Raw genomic sequence first — 21,139 nt, 5'->3', positions numbered from 1 at the left:
CCCAGCCTTCTGCAGACCCAAATGCTCCCGTTTGGCCAAAAGGCCCTCCAGGACCTTGGATGCAATGATTTTTCTCCACCCTCAGAAGCAAGAAAGAGAAAGCATTCACAAAAAGGTTTTCTTTTAAAAAAAAAAGCTGCTAGTCCTCATGAGTTCATGGTCGGTTGGATCCAAGGGATGCCGACTGACCACCCAGGTCCTCTGAGCTGGAGTCTTGGTCTCAGCTTCATCCTGTGAAAAAGGGAAATGGAGGCAAGAAAAGAAAACCACACAATTTTGCAGTGGATTATTGGTCTCCTGGTCCTCAGGAAAGTGCCCAGTGCGAGAAGGCAGCGTTCACAGCGGGGTCTCTGCCAGCCGCTTCCAGGTTCTAGAGCAGCTGAGGCTGGGAGGAGACTGAACCGGACCCACTTCCTGGTGACTTTCTAGAGACGTCCACCACATTTTCTTGGCAACGGCCCAAAGCTTAATTTATTCCATGCAGCTGCTGACCTGGAGGATGGTGAAGGCCTCGGGTACCTCTTCTTCGCCTGCATGCCCATCCGGCATCTTCCTCCTGCCAGGGCTGAGCCATGCCCTCCACGGAGCCCCCGGGCCAAGGAGGAGCCCCCCATCCTTCCCCCGGGCCTCTCACTCAGCTGCTGCAGGGCCTCCAAATCCAACTGCTGCCTTCTCAGGACTTGCCGGGTGTTGTGTTTTCAAAGCCCCACATATCTTCCCCCCTTCCCCCCCCCGGACCTTCTCATCCCTCCGCCATGGAGTCCCTCTGTGGCTGCTGAAATCCTCCGGCCCTCCCTGATCCAGAAGGGACTCGTCCAGCTAAGCTGCCCCTCTTTTCGCCTCGGCCTTTTTACATTCCTGCCCGGCCTTTGCGCCGTCTCTTCTCTCTGCATCCGCTGCCTCAGCTTTCCTGCTGCATCCCCAATTCCTGGCCTTGATTGTCCAACACGGAATCATAAACTTGCGGTGGACTGTAAGAAAACGCTGGAAGGTTCTCGGATTCTGGATTCTGGATCTGCATCCCAAGAGGTCAGGCCCACTGCTGGGGTCTCAAAGCCACAAACCGGCCATCTCCTTGGCACACATTCAGCAATCCGTGGGGCTAAATCCTATTGTTTTGGTGGGGGAAGATAGGAGGGCAGCTGAAATTGGGGCCTTGCTAGGATCTTGGAAAGAACTTGCTGCCCAAACAAACCAACTCTGTGTTTCTCTCTGGACTTCCTCCAAGGCCGGCCCCTTCAACAGCGCCCCTGTGATGCAAGTGAGCCTGCTTTGAAACCTCTCTAGCGCTACCTAAGCCCAAAATAGACTCATTTCCATTCAAAGGAATTGGATTTCTGCTATGTCTTAATTATTTTTGAATTGAAAGTGTGGTGTCTTTCATATTATGGAACGCTACCAGTCTCTTCCCCTCCTCATTTCCCCCCCTCCTCTGTAGGGTAGCTTAAGCCCATAACATTTCCAATGGGGAGGGGGAGGGAAGGGGAAGGGGAAGAGAAAAGGGGAGGAGGAGGAGACCCCTAAGCCCCAGACCTGCAGGGTTGAAAACAATAAAGAGGGCTACTTACAGAAGCTGCCCAGGAGGCCATCGGTGGCCCTTCGGCAGGAGGGAAAAAGCCCTTTTCTGGGTCAGTCCCTTGGTGAGCCCAGCAGCCCTTCCGTGGCTGAGACACGGAGCAGCTCCACCCTGGACTCTAAGGATCAGAAGGGGAGCCGGGGTGGGGTGGGGGAAGACTTGCAGTTTTGAGGCTGGGCTTCCCACACATGGTTTCATGAACTCCAGTTGGCACAATATGCTAAGCCAAGAATCGGGAACAAACCATCTTATATGGCTGTGCTGGACGCCCGGTCGGTTGGATGACAGGCCAGGCGAGGCTGGTGCCGAAGACTCACATCAGGGTTCTGGGTCAAGCAGAACTCTTGACCCAGACTTGGGCCCCTTCAGGAGCAAACCTGGCTGCCTTGTGGCTCTTGCCAACTTTATACACTCTTGAGAGTTTTTAAACCGGGTTTATTTGTCTTCCGTAATTCATTGTGGCCTTTTGGGGGCAAACAACCCTGTTTCCCTTGAGGAGGGGCTGTTTTTGAAGGAAGCTGCACAGGGAGCGGCTGCAACCCCCCCGCCTGCCCTCTGTGGGGGCGTCCCGGAGGCTTCCTGGCAGAGACGCTGCAGCCCGGTTGCCCGTTCGCGGCCACTTGGATTGGCCTCCCCAGCTTCTGCAGGGAACAGCCCGGCCGGGACGGCGCGGAGTCTGCGGAGCCCGTCCGTCCTCGGCCATCCAAGGAGACGCGGCCGGGCCGGCGGGGCCCCAAACGGGCCCCCGGCTGCGCCCCGCGGCGACTCCGCCCCTCCCCTCCCCGCCGGGCGTGGGCGTGGGGGAAGGGCCTCCCTCCGCCTGTCCGCCCGCCGGCGGGCTGGCTGGCTGGCTGGGCTGCTGCGCGGCTGAGCTCCGCCCGGCGCCGGACTGCAGCGCCGCCGCTGGTCCCGGCCGAGGCAGCGGCCGAGTGAGCGCGCTCCGCAGGGCAGACTCTCCCCTCCGGGTCCCGGGCGGCGGCGGCGCTGGGCTGTGCGGCCGCCCTCCCGCCCTGCGTGCCACCCGGCCGGTGCCCTCGGCCCGCGCGCTCCGCCAACTTGCCCGGAGGAGGAGGAGGAGGAGGCGGCGGCGGCGGGAGCCGCGCGGGCGCTGCGGGCCGGGAGGGGAGCGGAGGGGGCGCAAGGCGGGGGCTGCCCCCCCTGCGAAGGAGCCGAGCCAGGCGCCCCGGCGAGGAGGGAAAGGCCGGCGGCGGCGCGCCTCTGCCTGCTGCCCGGACGGCCTCGGAGATGCGGGGCGGCCGGCCCCCGGGGCATTATGGCGAAGGCCGGCGCTGCGGTGAGTAGGGCGGCGCGGCCGGGAGCTTCGGGCCCCAGGCACGCTCGGCGGGCGGCGGGCAGGAAGGGCTCCCCCGTTTCCCCGCCACGCTCCGAGCCTGACTGGAGGGGCAGCCCCGCAGGAGCCCGGGGGGCGGCTGGCCGGGTAGAGCGCGGCGGTTTGGGGAGGGTCCCGCGAGCTGCCCGTGTCCGGCCCCGTGCAGGGCGAGCCTTCCCGGGCGAGCAGCTGCGGAGCGTGGCGGGGCTGGCTGGTTGGCGGACTGGCTGCGCCTCCGCAGAGCCCCCGCCCGGCTTTGCGCCCTCCGCGGTGAGGACGTGCCCGGAGCCGGTGCGGGCGAGGGGAGCGCGCGGGGCTGGCCGGGTCGCCGTCCCTCGGAGGGCTGGGAGGACCGGCCCGGCCGAGGCAGCGGGACCCGCAGAAGATGGCGAGGCAGCCCCCGGGGGTCAGTAATGCCCTCCTCCCTCCCTCCCTCCCTCCCGGGGGCCGTCCGGAGGGGCCAGATCACCTCCCCCCCGCCTTGGCCGGATCAGGCGATGGGATTTGTAGTCCCGTGCTCCCGGAGGGCGGGCCGCAGCCAGGAGGGTGTCTCTGGGATGGCGTTTCGGCAACTTTCTCAAGTGCCGCCGCCGCCGCCGCGGTGTGTGAAGGGGTTTGTTTAAGCGGCTGTTCGTTTTGCATGCCTGGAAGCGGCCTCGCTTCCCCCCTTCGCCGCCGCTCACCTGGCCGGCCTCCTTCTGACCCGCCCAGAGCCCGTTTGCACCGAGAGGCCCCCCCGCCGCCAGCGGAGGCGATGCGGAGCGCAGACCCCAGCCCCGGCGACGGCGCCTGTGGAAGGACGGACGGCAGCCCCCCTTGACGCGCGCCGCTGAGCAGCCCTGCGAAATGCCAAACTTTGCGGCCGCCTCGTCTACCGTTTCTCACGACCCCGGTAAGCAGCGGAGCCCGGAGGGGAGGCGGGGCCAGGGGGAGCCTTCGCCCCACAACGGGACGGGGAGCCAAGAATCGCCGGCTGCAGCTGGGAGGGGGCGCCCCCCCCCCCGTCACCCAGCCAGGCAGCCTGGTCGCCCTTCAGAGCACCGGCCGAAACGGGAATTAATGAGGCGACTTTAAAAGGCCCACGGAAAGCTTCGTCGTTTCCCCCGGAGCTCCTTCTCCTTTTCACAAAAATTCTTGCCTGATCTGACTGCAGTGGGGGGGGGGGTGTTGGTAAATCTGCCCTGCAACAGATCCGACCTCTGAGGCTGCATCCAAATGCAGTCTGCAAAGGGGGGGAGGGGAGTGGGCAGGGGCTGCAGCGACCCCCTCCTCCCACACACTCCCCCTCCCCTTCCACCTGGGAAAAGCAGATCTTTTAGGAGTCCTGCTTTGCTGAAGCTGTGGGGGTCCGGGGTCGGTTGAGTGGGCACACTGAGCCCCCCCCTTGGGCTGGAGGGGGGTACGGTCTGGCTGGGAAGATGTAGGACCCCTTGGCGAGGGCCTGTCTCAGCAGCAGCAGCCTCTCCAGAAGGCATGGCAAGGTGGGGGGGTTCCTTCCAGGAAGAGGCCTGAGGCTGGGCCCCCAATCCTGCAGGAAGGGCCCCTTCCTCCGTGTCCCCTTAGCAGCCTGTGCTGGGAGGCCCCGGAAGGGAGCAGCCAGGAAGGTCCAGCTGTGGAGGGGCAGGTGGAATCGGCCTGCCTGAAACTGTGCCACAGATGCGGCTGGTTCAGCTTGGTCAGCCAGCCATCCCACTGGCCAGGAGGCCGGAGGATGCCCCTCCGAGGAGCTACCGCTGGTTCCCCTTCACTGGCTGTGGCAGGCCGAAAGGGGCAGCCTGCCTGGCTCAGCAGCTTCTCCTTGATGGGCAGCAACCCCTCCCCGACTCCCCCGGCTGCTGCGTGTCCCCCACCCCACCATCCTGGGCTGCTTCTCTTTTCTCTCCATAAAGGAGGGGTCTTGCCCAGTTGCTCCTGCATGGATGCGACACGAGGCGGCTCAGGCTGCCGGCTCTCCTCTGAAGCCAGCGGAGGGTTGGGGGGAGGCAGGGGGACAGTATGCAGCGCCCCCACCCCTTCGGAGGGCCCGGCAGTCTGGGGTCTGCCTGCCAATGGGTCTGCCAGCCCCTCCGGCTGAGCAGGAGGGCGCCCGGGTTCACTCTGGCCCCCTTTGCAGGGCATGGTGCTGGTCAAGATGGCATGCGTGTGCTGGAATCTGCTGGTGCTCCACGCGTTTCTGGCGGATCTGGCCCTGGTCCACGGGGCGGAGAGAAGCTCCCCCATCCTGAACGTCGCGGTCATTTTGGGGAGGACCCCGAGCGTCACGGAAAGAGACGTCCGTGCTCTCAGCAGCCGGGATGTGGCAGGGGGGCTCCCCACTGACATTAACGTGGTGCCCCTCCTGATCAACCAGACCGACCCCAAGAGCATCATCACCCACATCTGCGACTTGATCTCGGGCACCAAGATCCACGGGGTGGTTTTCGGAGACGACAGCGGCCAGGAGGCCGTGGCCCAGATCCTGGATTTTATCTCCTCCCAGACTCTGATCCCCATCCTGGGCATCCACGGAGGCTCCTCCATGATCATGGCAGAGAAGGTAGGGGGGGACCGAGGGGCATCATGGGTGTCACAGGGTGGGGAAGGGGGCTTTTGTCTGCTGGTCTCGGGGAGGGAGGCTGCAATCGTGCCTTCTCTGAAGGGGGTGTGGGCAACCCTTGCCATTTGGGGCCGCCTAGAATGCTGCTCTCCTTGACAGAATCAGTGTCAGGCTGGTCCATTTATCTGGAGTGGCGTAGGGTCTCCTGCTTGAGCAGGGGGTTGGACTAGAAGACCTCTAGGGTCCCTTCCAACTCTGTTCTGTATTTCTGAACATGGACCTCCCCAATGGTGCTCCTTAAACTCGGCTCCAAAAGCCTTTCTCCGGAGATTAGCCAGGGGAGGATTTGGAGTGGGGGTCAGCCCGGAGAGAGGGCTGGCTATTTTCCTTCCTGGGTGTAGAAGAAGCTCTTCCTGCTCGATGTCCGTTTTGTGGAATGGGGTTTACTTGCCAGATGAAACATCCTGGAGGGAGGGAGGGAGGGAGGGAGGGAGGGAGGGAGGGAGGGTGGCAGGGGGGACGGAATTCCTTCCTGCACACCCACCCCCGGATCTCTTAGGCCAGGGATCCTTCTGTGCCGGACCTTCCTGTGCTGCTTCCCGAGGGTTGTTGGAGACACGGCTGATCTGCAGAGGTTGCATGAATTAGCCCCACGGTTACTCCAGCTGGGTCGCTCACCTCTTTGTGGGCGTGGCCTTGAACCCAGGCCTTGGCGTTGGGCAGGCCGTTGCCTGGCTTTTTTGGCGGCTTCTGGGGCGGTGATTTCGGATGTGGGGGGGAGGAGGTGGCTTGTGGATGTTGGGACGGATCACAGGGTTGGGAGGGGAGGACTGTGTAAGTGGGGTCAGCCGGTCAGAGGCGGTCCTCTTGCAGGCCCATGGAAAAGTTCCGGTCCAGGCGGTTGGCTTGCCGGGCTCCAGGCTGAACTGGCTGCTTTCCGGCAGAGGCTTTGTTCCTAGCAAGCGAGAAGGTCAGAGACCACCCAGAAAGCAGCAGATGTGCAGGTGGGCACCCGAGTGGAGCCAGGCCACTGCTTGGCACGGTGGGTGCTCGGTGGCGCTTCCATGCCAGATGCCAGTCAGGACTGGGTGGCTGTTGAATCAGGCTGCTTGTGGAGCTCTGATTGGCACCGGTGGGTACGATGGCGGTGGGCTGACTCCCCAGTCAGCCTCTCGTACGGCTGGGGGTGCCTTGTCTCGGTGACGGCCTCTGTCCTCTTCCACGCCGTGCTCGAAGGCAGCCCTTAGAGGCTGGGGCAGCTGAGAGCCACATCCGTTTCTTGCTCATTTCCACCAGTGGCTGGTGCCAAGTTATGCGGCAGTGAAGCTCACCGGGTAAAGGCAGCCTGCGCAGGGGAGAACTTCCTTTGCTTTTCGAGAAGCAGCCCAGGGCTGGTGCCCCTCAGAGGTGCTAAGCAGGCTCACCTTGGCCCCCACCGGCAATAAAAGGGCCCCGCTGGCCTGTGTGGAGCTGTTTAGGATCAGGGTAAGGCCAGAGGGGGCTTGTTAGGAACCCCTGCCTCTCTGGACTCCCCTTCTCTGCTGATTCTTCGGCCTCCCTTCACTTCTCTCCTGCTCTTCCTCTTCTTGGGAGCCCTCCCCTCGGTTGAGGCTGCGCCACACGGGCTGGGTTGGGGTCCGAGGGAAGTCCGTTTGACTTTCTTTGGGGCTGAGGGACTCAGGCGGTGGGGACCATCCCCGAGTTGCCCAGCATAGTCTCTTCCCTTCGCACCTGGTGCCGCCTCTGAATCGTTCTTTACCCACAGGGTGGGGGGGTAAGATCCCCACATTTCTTGCTTCAGCCGAGAAGATCTTCCCTCCCGGCCAGAGCCAAGGGGAGCGATTGATCGATCGATCTCGGCCGCGATCTGCCCGCTGCAGTGTGTGCCCCTTGAAATGCAGCAGGGAGAGGGCGGAGGGAGGTGCAGTGGCATCGCATGTGGGAGCGGGCAAGCCCCCGGCCTCCTCCGCTGCATCTCCAGGGCTGCCTCTGCAGAGTGGCTGATGGACGGACCGGCATTGTGGGGCTGCTGCCGCTGCTGCCTTCCCTGAAATCTCAGCTGCCACCACGTCTCTCCCGAAGGGCTGGGGAGCCAATCTTGCCTCCACTTATGTAAAGAGTTGGGGGGGGCTGCTTGATGGAAGGCAGGGCGCTTCTGGCTTTCCAGGAAATGCTTTCTCAGGGCAGCTCGTGCAGCCTGTTTCCCAACAGCTACCGAGCCTCTCCTCCCCCCCACCCCCAACAAAGGCGAGATGAGGAGAAGAAAGACCCCCAGGTAGCCTTTCTTCTCTGCCTCCCAGGCTCTGCTCACTACAGAGGCTGCTTCTATGCAGGGGGAGAGAGAGAGAGAGGGAGGGAAAGGGAGGGAGGGAGAGATATATTTGTCTTGAAACAGACCTGTGGATCCAGGGGGCATGTGTGTGTGTGTGTGTGTGCGCGTGTGTGTCTCTGTTCACCACCCAAAATGCTGTGTCAGTGCTGCAAGTATTGCACAACTGAGGCAGCAGTGAAGTGTGTGGACGGGTTGGCAGGAGGAGGCCCCAGGGGACCCCCTCACCTCCTCCTTTCCACAGGGATTGGCAGCTGGACAACGTCCAGTGTCCTGATTCTGATGCTTGGCCTCCAGTGGTGGTCAGCTGGAAGCCTCGTTTGCTGGCAGGTTGCACAGCCGTGCTAGATGGCCCGTGCGTAGCGAGGCCCTTCAGCTGAATCTTCTGCTTTTGAGCCGGGAGGTGTTCTGGGCACCTCATGGAGAAGGCCAGTCGGGGGGGGGGGGAGATCCCAGTGGTGCAGGGGCCTCCCACGCCAACCTGCAGCTCTCAAGCACAAGCAGGCCTTCTCCAGCCGGGCTGAGCTGCTGCAGAGAGACAATCGGCCCTTTCAGACACTGGATTCCTCTTGGCTGAAGCTGATCAGAAGTCCACAAAGAAGGGTTGAGTTCGCCCTCGGCACTAAGACATCAGGCCAGCTTCTCAGTTGTGTGAACGTGGCCACTTGCAATCTCTTCAAGCAACTGGGGGTGAACAAAGCTTCGTTCAGCGCTGTGTGCCAAGTGTGTGTCCTGGGGGCCTCCCCTGCCTGCCTCCCCCTATCTGGGATCTTGCCAGTTGCCTTTGGTGCTTTGGGGGTCTTTCCTGCCCCTCGTAAGGGCTGTCCAAGCCCTGGGAATTGACTTGATCTTCTGCCAAGGGTGGGAAACCAAGCCCTCTTTTGTCTTCGGAGCCAATTTGCCACCTCTCTTTTGGGGGAGACTGTGGCTTAAGTGGAAGGACCCAATGGATGGCGTGCTCCTTGGGCGCCACTGAGGCATCTTATTTGTACGGAGTAAACAGAAGGAGGTCCATATTGGTTCTGTCAAACATGTTTTCTTTCTCCGCTTTGTCATCTATTAAGAGTGCCTGAGAACATGCTGGCTTTAACTGGATCTGACAGTTTAATAGTTTTCCTCTTTCCCTTTTTCATTTTGGTGCAATGGGGAGAGCAGAACGCTTGACCAGGCCTTTTAGACCCGGCGAGGCCTTCAAAGTTATTGTTGCTTTCAGTTGTGGCTCACAATTCTGGGTCTCTCGGGGGCCAGTTCTCTCAAGTGGGGAACCCCGGGCACCGTCGCGATTTGTGTGGGTGGCGAGGAAATAACTGTAAAGATTGGCACATGACCGTATTTAGACTTGCGCTTGTGCCCAACTGGCATGGGACGTGCCCGGCTGAAGGACCTGGGGGAGTGTTTGGATCAAAGGCTGAACTTAAACGCGCTCGAGCACAGCTGGATTTGCTTACTTAGGGCTTATTGTGCAAGCCGTGGTTGGCTGCGTCTCTTCGGCCGGCTGAGGGAGGAAGCGCGGCTCAGAGCCTCCATGACTCCATACACGAAGCCCAGTGTGCCGCAGCCAAGCAAACCGCTTACGGCTTGAACCCAGTGTAAATCTTGGTTGCTGTCCCGCCTGGGAGAACTGCCCCCCTCAACAACGATTCCGACTTGCGTTGGAGAAAGTCAGGGGAAACATGGCCTGTTTCTGCATCCGAGGCACAATCAATGGGGGTTCGTTGCCTTTCGTCTTGGCCGTTGTGATTTCCCAGCTGCATTTTCTGGCTTGCTGGTTGTCTGAATCCAGACAGCCTCATTCATACCTCTTGTTTGTCTTTTGGACTGAGACAAGCCGTGATTTAGGATTGAGTGTAGGACGTCAATGAAGCTTTGCTGCTGCCTTGGCCATCTCCCCATAACTCCGGGGAAAGCTCCCCTTGCCGTCCCAGGCAAGAGACTCCATTTCGAAGAAGGAAGATTTGGGGGCTTCGTAGGACAGTGAGGCCAAAGCAGGGGTCTCCTAGAAACTGGGGTGTCCCCTGGCTTGCTACCTCTTTGGCCCCTCATGCAACCCTCTTCCTGCTGGGGTTCCCCAAGTGCTTGGAGATTTCCCAGTCCACCGGGAGCCCTGGCGTATGGGTCTTAGCCCCCTCCTCAGGGTTGGGCAGGGTAAAGGAATGTAGAGGGGATTCTGGGAACCGCTGAGCTGCTGAGGGAGGGGAAAATGGCCACTCAGTCCAGGGAAAGTGGAAAGCATGAGAAAGGCACTCAAGACTGCCTCCCTTCTTGGCTGGGGAATTCTGGGAGTTGGAGCCCGCCCATCTGAAAGCTGCCAAAGTTGAGAAACACTGTGGTGGAGCCCTCCTGGGGAGGAATTCTGCAAGGAGCAGATTAGGAAAGGGGGGTTGAAGCATTAGAGGAGGGGTTACAAAACAGATCACCGATGGTCTGGGGTCTAAGCAGGAGATGCATCAGTGGATGGACTGAGAATTAAGTCTCCCCTCCAACCATGCTGTTCCTCCTCCCCCTCCTCCAAGGAGCCTTTTCTCCGCGGCAGCCGAAGCTTTGAAAGTGCCGGCATGTTCTGAACATGGCCTGCTTGGCCAGGACTGGTCTTCAGGCAAGAACATGACGGGCCGAGGATGGAGCCATGAATGTTTCATGGTGCTAAGTGCTCAGGGTGGAGGTTCTCCCACATGGAATCTGACTCCAGGAAACACATTGTGGGACTCGTGCTCAAACTGCAGGTTTCCTTAATGGAGAAATCGGCTTCTTCTCGGTTTTTTTCCCAAGCAAGAAAGCTAATAGGTTTTAGTAAAGATAAATAAATAAAAACACAAGCCGGATTTCCTTTTTTTTTTTTTAAACGGCTGACATCCAGCTACAAAATTTCAGCTTATATAATGGTTTCAACATCGCCTAGATGGCCCCATGCATACTCCCCCCCTCCCCCCATTGGTTGCAAACTCTTCCTTGCAGCTTCCTACATCCGGGAGTTGCAAGAAAGAATTCGGAGGAACTTGACTTGGAAAACGGAGGAGCTGCGGAGCGAAGGGGCTCCGCCCTGCAGCTTAGACTACCTGAAGCGTGTCTTTCCCTTCCAGCCTCCAGGCCAGGGCCTGTGAGAGAAGGCTCTTCTTTGCTGAGAAAAAAAAAGCCATGCCGACCACTTGGGTTCTTGGCCCTCCAGACGTGGCTTGGAGCAGCCGTCACCAACTGGTGGTCCATGGGCCACTGGTGGCACACAAGAAAATTTTGGTGGTCCGCGGAAAAAATATTTGCATTTTTTGTATTACATCAATTCAGGGGTTCTCAAACTACGGCCCCCGGGCTGGATACGTGCAATGAACATTTGTGTTGCTGCAGAGAGTCTCCCCCTTCGGGGTCTTTTTGTGTGGGTCAGAGGGGGTCAGAAATTCCGACTTGGGGTCTGCTTCAGCTTTGGGCGAAGGCTGGAGGGAAGCGCCTCTGGTGGCAAAGATCTGGAGGACCTTGTTCCAGTGGGACTGCCTCATGGCCTGGAACTGGCTGACCATCTCAGCCCACTGAGCCTCCAGGCACCAGTACCTGGCCTTGCACTCCCGCAGGTCTTCCTTCTGCTTGGAAAGCTTATGCTTCTAGTCCTCCGTGAGGTGCTTCTGCCTGAGCCTCCTTCTCGGCCAGATCCAGTTTGAACTGAGCCAGCTGTTTTGTCAAGTCTTTCTCGTGGTGGCTGCTTAGCTCCAACAACTGCTTCCTGTTGGGGCTCTAAGGAGCCTGGATGGGCAGGCAAGGAGTGTCTGGTAGGGGAGGGGCAAGTAGAGGCTGATGAGGCGCCCCTTGACATAAGTGACATTGAGTTGGCCATGCCCACCCAGTCACATGACCACCTAGCCACGCCCACCCAGCTGATCATGAGGCAGATCATGGTCTGCGGGATTTTAAATTATGAATTTAGTGGTCCCTGAGGTCCAAAAGGTTGGGGAGCCCTGGCTTGGAGCATCTCTTTCACCCCGACCAAGAATCCAACGTTACATCGACATTGGGACTGTCAAATCTTTCCTGGGGTCAAGCTGGGCCCATCCAAGGCCGGAAGCAGCCTTCCTCCCGACCTGGGTTCAACACTTCCACCTGAGTAAATAAGGAAACATTTGCTGATTTGGGGGTGGCTGTTGGCTACCAGCTGTCAGATGCACCTAATAGCCAAAGTTGTAGATTTCTGCGGCTGATATAAAAAGGAACCGTTTGGTAGTTGGACGGGAGCCTGAGAGGAGATCAAAGTTGCACATTTTAAGAGCTGCCAGGGAGCTCCAAGGAGTGGCTGGTGCTATTTATTTGAGAAGTGCTTGACAATCTGTCTGTTTGTTTATTTGAGGAAAACACCACCACACCTGGAGAATTTTTTCCCTGGGGCACAATTTGGCAATCCGCTTCCATTTCTCTGTGCCCACTTTCCCCCTCTTTGATGCCTTCTGGTAAGAAAAGCCCAAAGAATGAATCCCACTCATTTTGACCCAGTGTTTTATTTCTCACCAGTTGCCCTTGGAGTGCTTAGGAGTAGGAGAGGGAGGCTCCTTCCCTCCCCCGCCCCAGTTGTCCCCCCAGGCAATGCTTTAGCCCCCCCCCCCCCCCCGAGTGGCTGCTTCTCCTTTCCTGCAGGCGGGCAAAGCAGCTGCCCTGGGTGGGATGCCAGTCATGGTGGCCAGAGGAGTGCAGACTTGGTCTTCAGCAGTGCCGAGAGGGGATGCAGAGCACCTTAAATGCCACCCAGTTGGAGAAGAGGAGGAGGAGGATGTGTTTACCCAAAATAGATTTAGAAAACATGACCTAAATCTCTGGCACTCACTGCATCCACCTGCCGTGTGCCAGGCAGCCTGGCCTGGGCGATGGGGGTCAGAAGGCTTTGGGGCTTGTACCCCACGAGAGTTGGACCTGCCACCCCCCCCGCCATGCACCTTTGTCCGCCATGCCTGTTCAGATAAGGCGCTGGTAAACCGCCCTGGGAAGACCCAGCTTGGGAGTGGTGGGGCATGCCCAGTTTAGAAATAAATTGTTGCATCAGTTCTGCCAGTTCCCTCGAAGACTAGGTGGATGTTCCAGGTATAGTGGCAGTCTACCTGCAGATAGCAGCTTTAGGGAATAAAGGAAGGGAGGGTCGGTACATGTTGGGGGTCTCTAGCAGGTTTTGGCTTTACAGCAAGAAGGGAGACAGTTCTGTGCTACTGAGTTCCTGGGACAATCCTGTGGCCACCTTGATATTTTGGGGGGCTAATTTTATGCTCATCCCAGACGAGATTTCCTTTTTCTCATCTTTGTGGAAGCAGTTTAAAACCTGGCAGTGAACGAAGACCCGGGTGAGCCGGCCCTTGCCAGCTTTCACAGTGGAGGCACGAAAGGCTCGTGTTGGAGAGGAGCAGTTTCCTTTCAGGGTCTGGAGTTGCCCAAAGCAATTTACCATTCAAGAAAAATAAAAATGTCTCCGCTACAAAACAAAACTAAATGGAGCCCATCCAATAAATCAGAGCAGGAAAAATCAAATGAAAAGCTATCAAGACCAACAAAAGGACAGCAGCCCACACAGCCAAGCGAGCTTGACAATGTCTTAGGTGCCACGCGTGCTCTAGATGAAAGATCAGTTGTGGCTTGGTTTTGGCCTGAAGGACAGTCAGTAGGGAAGAAAAGGGGAGAGAATTCATGGCAGGACCATTGTGGTCCAAGAGCTGATGGGATGCAAGGCAGACTGGCCAACATCCAGAGCCTTGCCCTGGCCCTTCAGGCTTGGTGGTCTGGGGCAGCCCCATCCGTGGCCACCACAAGGCCGATGACGAGAGAAATTGCCCAGAATCAGGGCTGGGCGGGGACTGAGTTGACCGGTGACTGGGATTGGCCATTGTGGGTGGACGGATGGAACTGGGGGAGAAATGAGAAGCTTGTCTTGAATGATGGGAGAGGTTCCATTCCTGCTCAACTCTCTTAATTAAAACAACCTCGCCCCCCTCCCTCTCATGCCCCCAATTTAGCTGCAAGAAAACATTCTTATATGCAATTAGGTTTTGATTAAAGGCAAATGGTGCCCAGGGATGGAGAAGCTACAAATGTGGTTGAAGCTGCCGTTGGTGCAGAGGAACATTTTAGGTCAAGGTGGTTTAATTAAGAAGTACTGAGATCTCCGATGTTGGGCTGGAGATCGGAGAGCGATAGAAAATCTCCCGAGTGATGGGTTCCGGCCAGGAACTCAGCAGTTCAGGATGTGTCCTTGAGCCTCCCTTCCGTGGATCTTGTGGATCTTCTTCCTTTCTTGCCCTCCCCTCCCTTGTCATCTGAGCAGCCAAGGCCACTCCAGGCACTTTATGGCGTCTCCTTGTACAAAGCGCTTTGTTGTGTAACCCTTGATTAAAGTATGAGATTCCCTCTGCTGAGGTTTCAGGGAGGTTGCTAAGAAGCCCTTCTCTACCATCTAAGGGAAGTTTGCTCTGCGGTTCTCTCAGCCCTGCTGGAAATTGCTGGACTGAGCCTGCTTTGACGGCTTTGAACAGGGACTTGGACGTCTCCGCAGAAGAGTTGATGGTCATACGGAGCCTCCACCTCACAGTCAAAAGGCAGGATGGGTTTGCTGGCTTTCATGTTGAGACGTTGAGGTTATGACTCTGAGGCCAAAGTTGATGGACAGTTGGGAAATGCTGTTTCCTTCTAACCAGGATCTGTGTCGTTCCTCAGTCCTGATCTGTCTTGGCCAAAAGTTTAGAAATGTTCCTTTTCTTGTCCGGAAGCCACCCATGCATGGAGCTGTAGGCCTTCTGTGTTGTTGCTTCTTCTTGGACCCAAACCAGCCAAAGATGCTCTGTATCCTGGCGCCTCCATGCAGCGTAAATACCATTTCCAGCTTCCTCATTTCCATGTGGCCTTTGTGACACGTAAAATGTTCCCTGCTTTTTATGTCCCTAGAACATTTGTTTCTTTTGGTCTTTCAAAGTATTTTGCCCGTGAAGGCATTTTGGCTTCCTCTGTGGCAGCGAGGTTGTTTTGGATGAAGCAGAAAGCTTAGCTCTTCAGTACGAGGACAGTCTTTGGCCATGTGCTAGACTTCTGAGAACACTTCCTGTATCTCCCACTTCCTTTTAGTTCTTCAAGCTTTGTCCCAGGAAATGGCAAATGGCAAATGGCACTTGAGGACATTGCTTTTAGGGTGCCTGAACATTGCACAGTGGGCTTGGGCAAGACAGAAGACCCACAAATTAAACGAAGAGGGATCTGCGGCCCCCAAGCCCCGATAGGCTCAGATACCTTCCTCCTTAGAGCATCAGGGAACCATAAATCTTCTCCTTACTCTTTCACTGGTGACCCAGAGATTTGAGAAGACTCAATTTACAAGGTTCAGAATGGTTCTTTTTATTTAATGGGAGGTTGGAACATCTTCATCTGTAAGGCCAGTTTAAAAAAAAAGAGTTCAGATGTTCAGGAGTTGGACAGAGCCTCACTTCCTTTCCCCAGGAAGGTTCAGGATGAGCAGAGGCTCAGTTTACAGAGACAGAGGGTTCTTCAGGCAGGGCTTCCAGCTGGACCCATTAATTCATGGCAGATGGTCCCTCAAAAAACCAGTAACTTTTTCCTTCAAAGCCTCGTCTCTTCCATCTGAAACAGACCCAGAGTGATTCTGTCGGTGGTGTCTGCCCATAGACCAGGGCTTGGGGGGAGCTTGGATTGCCCCATTCCCGAGGTCTCCAGGGAGCCCCAGAGACTTGATCTGAAGCTCAGGGAAGCCACAGCTTGGATGGTCACTGAGTGAGATGCCGGTTTACTATTTGGGGAGTCAGGTTGATTGGAGCGTGTCCCAGCCATTTTCTGGTGATCACTCGCGGGTGAGAGCAATGTCTCCTGGGAGGTTGCTTTGGCCGAGAGAAGGTGGCCCAGGACAGCGCAAGGCTTCGGATTCAGTCCGTTGGAACTGGTCAAGCAAAGGTGACCGGTCCTTTGGGTCGGCGTGCTTTAAGGTCGATCCTGGAAGAATCGGATGGGGAAGGGGCAGAGAGGGCCTTCACTCTTCTGAGTGTGTGATTCACAACTGAAGAAGACGAGAGGGACCCCTGATTGGCGTTCAGCTGGGTGGCGCCTGGCTGCATCTGGGGCTGTCCTGCTCTTCCTTTACCACTTGATTCAATAGTGGCATCTGCCACTTAACAGATTTTCCATGCCCATTCCCCCAAATTGCCAGAAACTGGTGTTAGGGATATGCCATCTCTGGGCACGGAAGTACTGGGATCCCCCAGCCTTTGGTTCTAGATTTCCTAAAGGTGGCACCTCCCACCTGGGCAGCCTTCAGAGGCGTTGGAGTGCGAGCTCTGAATTCTCAGCTCTGGCATTTGCTGTCCTTCAAAAGAGGGATGCTGGAATGAGCCACTTCCTGGGCCAGGGCCTTGGAGTTTGCGGTGGCTACAGTTGGTCCTTGCAGGGGGTGTGTGGTGTGAAGGAGATCCCCCCTCCTCATCCCATAGTCCTGCAGTTGTGCTCCTGCTGGGTCAGATCCGAAGAAGAAGGGAAGACCCTCCTCCTGAGGCTCCCTGCTCAACGGAGCCCCTTGTCCTGAGGCAGCCTTCCTTCCCTGACTCTGCAGGGGCGGGCTTCTGGTCCTCGGGATCTGCTTTGGGGATTCCCCGCTCGAGTCCCCCCTCCATCCCTAGGACGATCATACGAGCAGAGCCCCTTCTTGTACCCTCATCGTGCTGTGCCGAGCGGGCACTTTCTCCGAGCAGTCTATTTTTGAGTTCTGCGTGTGGAGGCGTCTCTGGAGAGACATCAGCCTGTGCATCTCATTCGCTTTGTAATGCTGTAGCAGCCTTGCGGAGGGAGTCTTGGCTGAGTGATGCCCGCCTTCCTCTTGGCCACCTTGGTTTGGGCTGTGTGTGTGTGGGGTGTCTTTCTCTCCCCCCTCCCACTTCCTTCCCTATCAGAAATCTTCTGTGGAAGCAGCCCAGGAAGAGGCCAGGATGCCAACTCATTTTCTTCTTCTCTGTGTCATTCTCCCCAGGAAGAGTGGGAGGGGGACAGAGGGGGAAATCTCAGCCCTCCCTTCCTTAGCCAGCATTTTGGGGGCGGGGGTCCAACCTGTTGAACAGAAATGGCCATGTTTGGGCCCCTCTGCCCCCCCCACTCCCCCCTGGGCAAAGCTGAGCCTGCCAGCCACTCCCGGCTCTGGGCATCTCTGCTTTGGGTGACAAAGGCAGGGAGGGGGCTTGAACTGGCAGCAGCAGGTCCACCCTTGGTGGGCAAATGAAGGGGAGGGAGCCCCCTCCGATAATAGTCATGCTTTAATTGGTGATATTGACTGGAAGTGAGATTTTCAAAGGGAGTTTTCGGGAGCTGCTGTGTTTCATCTGGAGAAATGTGGGTTGCAGCATTTCTCTTTCTATCCCTGCCACTCAGGAGAGCTGACTGTCACTCTCGGCCCAGCCTGCGGGGGGCAGAAGAGGGGCCTGAAGTCGGGGCAGACCAAGAGAGAGCAGGGAGGGCAGATTGAGGGGGATCTGGTCCCAGAGAGGAGGAGAGCTCCCTTTTATTAGAGGTGGTCCAATGAAGGCCCAACCTGGTACGCCTCGGGTGTCTCCGTGGTGCCATTCAGCTCTACGATGCCAAACGCTGAAATCACGAATCTTCACCTCCTGGTTCAGCTGCCAATCCTTGGGGAAATGGTTAAAGCCGGCCGTTGAGTTTTGCAGTCGACCTGGCAGGATCTCAGGGAGACCCGATGGGAGCCAGGATGGCTTTTGCCTCCTTTGGCCCAAGAAAGAAAAGTCCCTCTGGATTTGGGCAGGGTGAGAGAGGAGCTGGCAATGCCATGAGCTCTAAATGGTTTCTCAGGGTGGTGTTCAGCATCCTGATTCAAGGCTTCTGTCTCCCCGTTCAGAAATGCAGATATTTTCTTTTGCAAAGCAGTTTTCTTTCCCATTTCCCCAAGTTGCTGGCTTCTCCAGAGACCCTCTCTCCACCCAGTAAGGTGACCCCCACCGACGGTCATGAACGGCAAGCCCCTCCAGCCCTCCAGAATGTTTGGGTTGCCTCCAGGCTATTGATTTCTGCCCCTGGTTGCCCATAGGGGCTTTAGGGGAGAGAAAGGAGGGGTGCTGTGTGCCCCTAACAGAACCCTTCCTGAGGCCCACCAGGCTGGGTCCCCCCTCCTAAGGGAAGCCTCTAATTCTTGGGTGGGGGGCTCCCTCCAGATGAGACTTGGCACCTCTCCTGGGGAGCATCGCCCGTTGGCAGAGGGCAGCTTCTGACGTAATCTCTGATAATATGTAGCCCTGTCTGTCTGTCTAATTGATAGTTAATTGTCAAGCAGACGTGTATTTTAAAGGAGAAAAAACAATCATAGTTAATCACAGCTTATTCCTGCTAATGAATCAGAGTCTCTAGGCTGTTTTCAGATAAAGGCCTGTAATTTACCAGTTAAGAGATTAATTTCCTGAGGTGTGCATATGATTGTCGTCTTTCCTCCCACCCTTTGATTTTCTAGAAGCATTTAATGTATTGGAATTCCAGGGTATTAAAGTGGCTGTATTGAAACCTAAAGGAATCCAGGGAAGGATCTGATCAACATGGTTCTGAAACCCTCAAGATGCACTTAATCTGTCCTTGTGGTTGACCTACCTTCCCACTGCAAAATTGGGCTCTGCTCATCGTCCCAGGGAAGATCCCTGCCCCAAGAACAGCTTTTCACCTTCTAGATGTGTTGCATTTCAACTTCCATCATCCTCAGCCGTCAACTCTCAAACATCTGGAGGACCTGGGTCAGAGGAAGCAATTCATGTGTGGCTTGTGCAATTCTATCTCTGCCTGTGTTGGCACTTCTCCACGTATGGCCAAGTCCTCCACCTTCTGTCCCCTGAGCCATGTCTCTGCCCTCCCGGTCCACTCCCCTTGGCAAGCAGCCCCTGTCGTCATCTTTTTGGGAGTGTCAAGGCGACATCAACTTCCTAGGCTCATCAGTCTCTAAGGGGATGGAGCTCCAGATGCCAACCCCCGGCCCCCTCTAGGAACCGATGCCATCTTGAAGGCTCCTTTGTGAAGAGGCTCTGGTCTTCACCAGCACCAGCATCCACTCCAAAATGAGAAGGCTTTATACGTGGGGCTGGGTCAAGGGTCTGACACTTGAACGGGTCAGAGTCATGTCCCATCCAGTGCTTTTGAATTTGGAGGTCCCCATAATAGCCGCGAGAGATTTGATCCATAACCTGCTTCTCAGGTGTGTTGCACAGGAGCTTCTTCAAGTTGTAGGTTTGGGGAGACAGAGCTGCGTTAGCTGCTGTAAGTTGGCCAGAATTCCTTCTGGGGGGTCTAGTAGCCCCCTTCCCGGCTGGCATGTGTGAGCCATTCCCTGCCCAGAATCCATCTGTGGGCACCAGGAATGAAGGGGCGAACGGCCTCACCAGCCCTGAAATGGGATTAAGCAGTCTGAGCCTGCCCCGGGAGCCTCAGAACCTCCTTCCCTCTCTCCTTGCTCGGCCTCTTTTGAGGTTGCAAGCTTTTTGTTGTTAAAGGAGAAAAGTGTCTCTTCTTCAGGCATTTTGCTTTGTATCCTTTGATCTTGTGCTGGAAAATGGTCTACAAAAGCAGGCCACTCCGGGGTCTTTGAAGGGGTTCTTTGCAGTCCTCTGGGAGGGGATTATTTTCCAAGGACTCTTTCCAAAGACAGGAGATCAGCTGCCTAAGGTTTTCATCCCCTGTGAGGGAAGAGTGCTGTGGATAGAGCCCCTGCTTGAATGGATGAGGGAGAATGAGAGAATGATCAGGTTGCTGTTACGAAAGAGCAGGGCTGATGCTCTCCTGGGCGTCTTGGTTCCTTCTGGGGCTCCCTGTAGGCATTTTATTTTGGAGGGGTGGTATAAAGGAAGTTTGCTCTGTAAGGGGAGCCCTTTATTTAGGAGGCATAGATTGAAAAAAGAAAACAGTTTCCGCACTGTCTCATTCTGAGATGCTCTGGCTGTTCCCTGTGATGTCATCCCTGGCAGTTTCCCTGTGACTGATTTCCCAAAAGGCACCTTTTCTCCTGAAGGCGCCTTGCCAGAATTCATCTTGGGCAGCGATTTTCAAACTTGGCAACTTTAAGACTTGTGGACTTCAATTCCCAACTTCCCCAGCCAGCCCTGAGTTTGGAGGCCCCTGATCTAAGCCAGAAGGAGCCCACTCAGCTGGGCTGATGATAGGCCTGCTGCTCATGGAAGTCTTCAGCTGGGAGTGAGGTGTGTGTGTGGCTTCCATGCACTGGTGCTGGGGAAAAAGCCAGGGACCGTCCGGCTTTTCCTCTCGGAAGGGGGAGCTGGCACATTGCCCTTGGTGACCCGGCTTAGTGGAACCAGTTCACAATGGGCAACGCTGGTTTCTCTGGAGCTGCTGATGTGACCTGTCCTTTGGAAATGCTGCCTCTCAATCCCCAGAGGCCCCTTGGGGTTCTGCCATCAGCATTTCTGGAAGCATTCAAGAATATTTGTTCCTTATTTAGGAATTTGGCGACCCTGCTCTTCCTCTGTAAACACACATCTACACCGAGATACCGTTTAAGAGGTTTCATAACAACATTAATGAATGACAACAAATAGAAATTAAACCCACCACAGGAGTAGATAAAAAAGCAATTTTTGTATCACTGTGGAGAGCAGACTGCTGGTCTTTCTCTAAGCTCTGTTTGTTGGCATTTTCTTTAAAAAAGTATTAGGTATTACTAGTGCCTTTTCTAATCTTTTCCTCATCTGGCTTTTATTTCTACATCCTTAGGTAGCTCCTTGCCTCCTGATCGGGGAATAAAGTAAAACCAAGGAGAAAAGGTATTAAACTGCCCCCCTCTTCTGATGCAGAGAGCCCTTGGTAAGGTGAATGCAAGTGCATTGCCTGCTATTATAAATAAATCAGGATGTCTTGGGTGGAAATGGATTCCTTTCTCCCTTTGTCTGAATGTGCGGTTAATCAGGTCCATCAGGTGGAAAGCTTTGGACAGTCTTAAGGTTGGCTTTCAGCCCTTAATTAAGCGCTTCCTCTCTCTGGTTTTGTGCAAAAGGTATTTTAGGAAAGACCGTTTCTTGGGAGCGAAAGGTCTAACTCTGCCGAGCAGGAAGGTACAAACAGACGGCATGGAGGGAGATGGGAATGGGGGAAGCTTTGGAGGCCATGAAGGATGGGGAACCCCTGCCAAAGGAGAGGTGGGATGTGGGATGGGTGGGCTGAGGCCCCCCTCATCTTGAGCCCCCTCCCGTCCTACTCTTGCAGTTGTCCCAGGGCGAATTCTGCCTCTGAGCAGAGTTTCGTAAATTTAACCCCCTGAAGGAGAAGTTGGAAATATTTCATATGAGACTCCATTTAATTAAAACCTGGCTCTTAATTGCCAGTTATGTAGTATGTCTATCCTGCTTGGAGCCAAGCTGAGCA

General features: G+C 56.3%; 1 protein-coding gene across 2 annotated transcripts in view; it reads left to right on the top strand.

Annotated features, from left to right (window-relative positions):
* GRIN2A (glutamate ionotropic receptor NMDA type subunit 2A) overlaps positions 1 to 21,139 on the top strand; it is a 63,874-nt gene that overhangs the window by 4,576 nt on the left and 38,159 nt on the right. Inside the window, exons 1-2 of one of the 2 annotated variants that reach the window (XM_060684070.2) lie at positions 3,616 to 3,798; positions 5,020 to 5,442. The exons of the other annotated variant lie outside the window; for it this stretch is intronic. Coding sequence (XP_060540053.2) covers positions 5,023 to 5,442 — 420 coding nt within the window. The 5' untranslated portion in view covers positions 3,616 to 3,798; positions 5,020 to 5,022. Of the gene's footprint in view, positions 1 to 3,615; positions 3,799 to 5,019; positions 5,443 to 21,139 lie in introns of those variants that run through there. 2 annotated transcript variants of the gene reach the window in all.

Source organism: Pantherophis guttatus, chromosome 14 (assembly GCF_059756535.1).
Source record: "Pantherophis guttatus breed Tessera chromosome 14, ASM5975653v1, whole genome shotgun sequence".
Classification (NCBI taxonomy): domain Eukaryota; kingdom Metazoa; phylum Chordata; class Lepidosauria; order Squamata; family Colubridae; genus Pantherophis; species Pantherophis guttatus.
The sequence above is the reverse complement of the archived record's forward strand: the minus strand, read 5'-3'. Positions and strand labels throughout refer to the sequence as shown.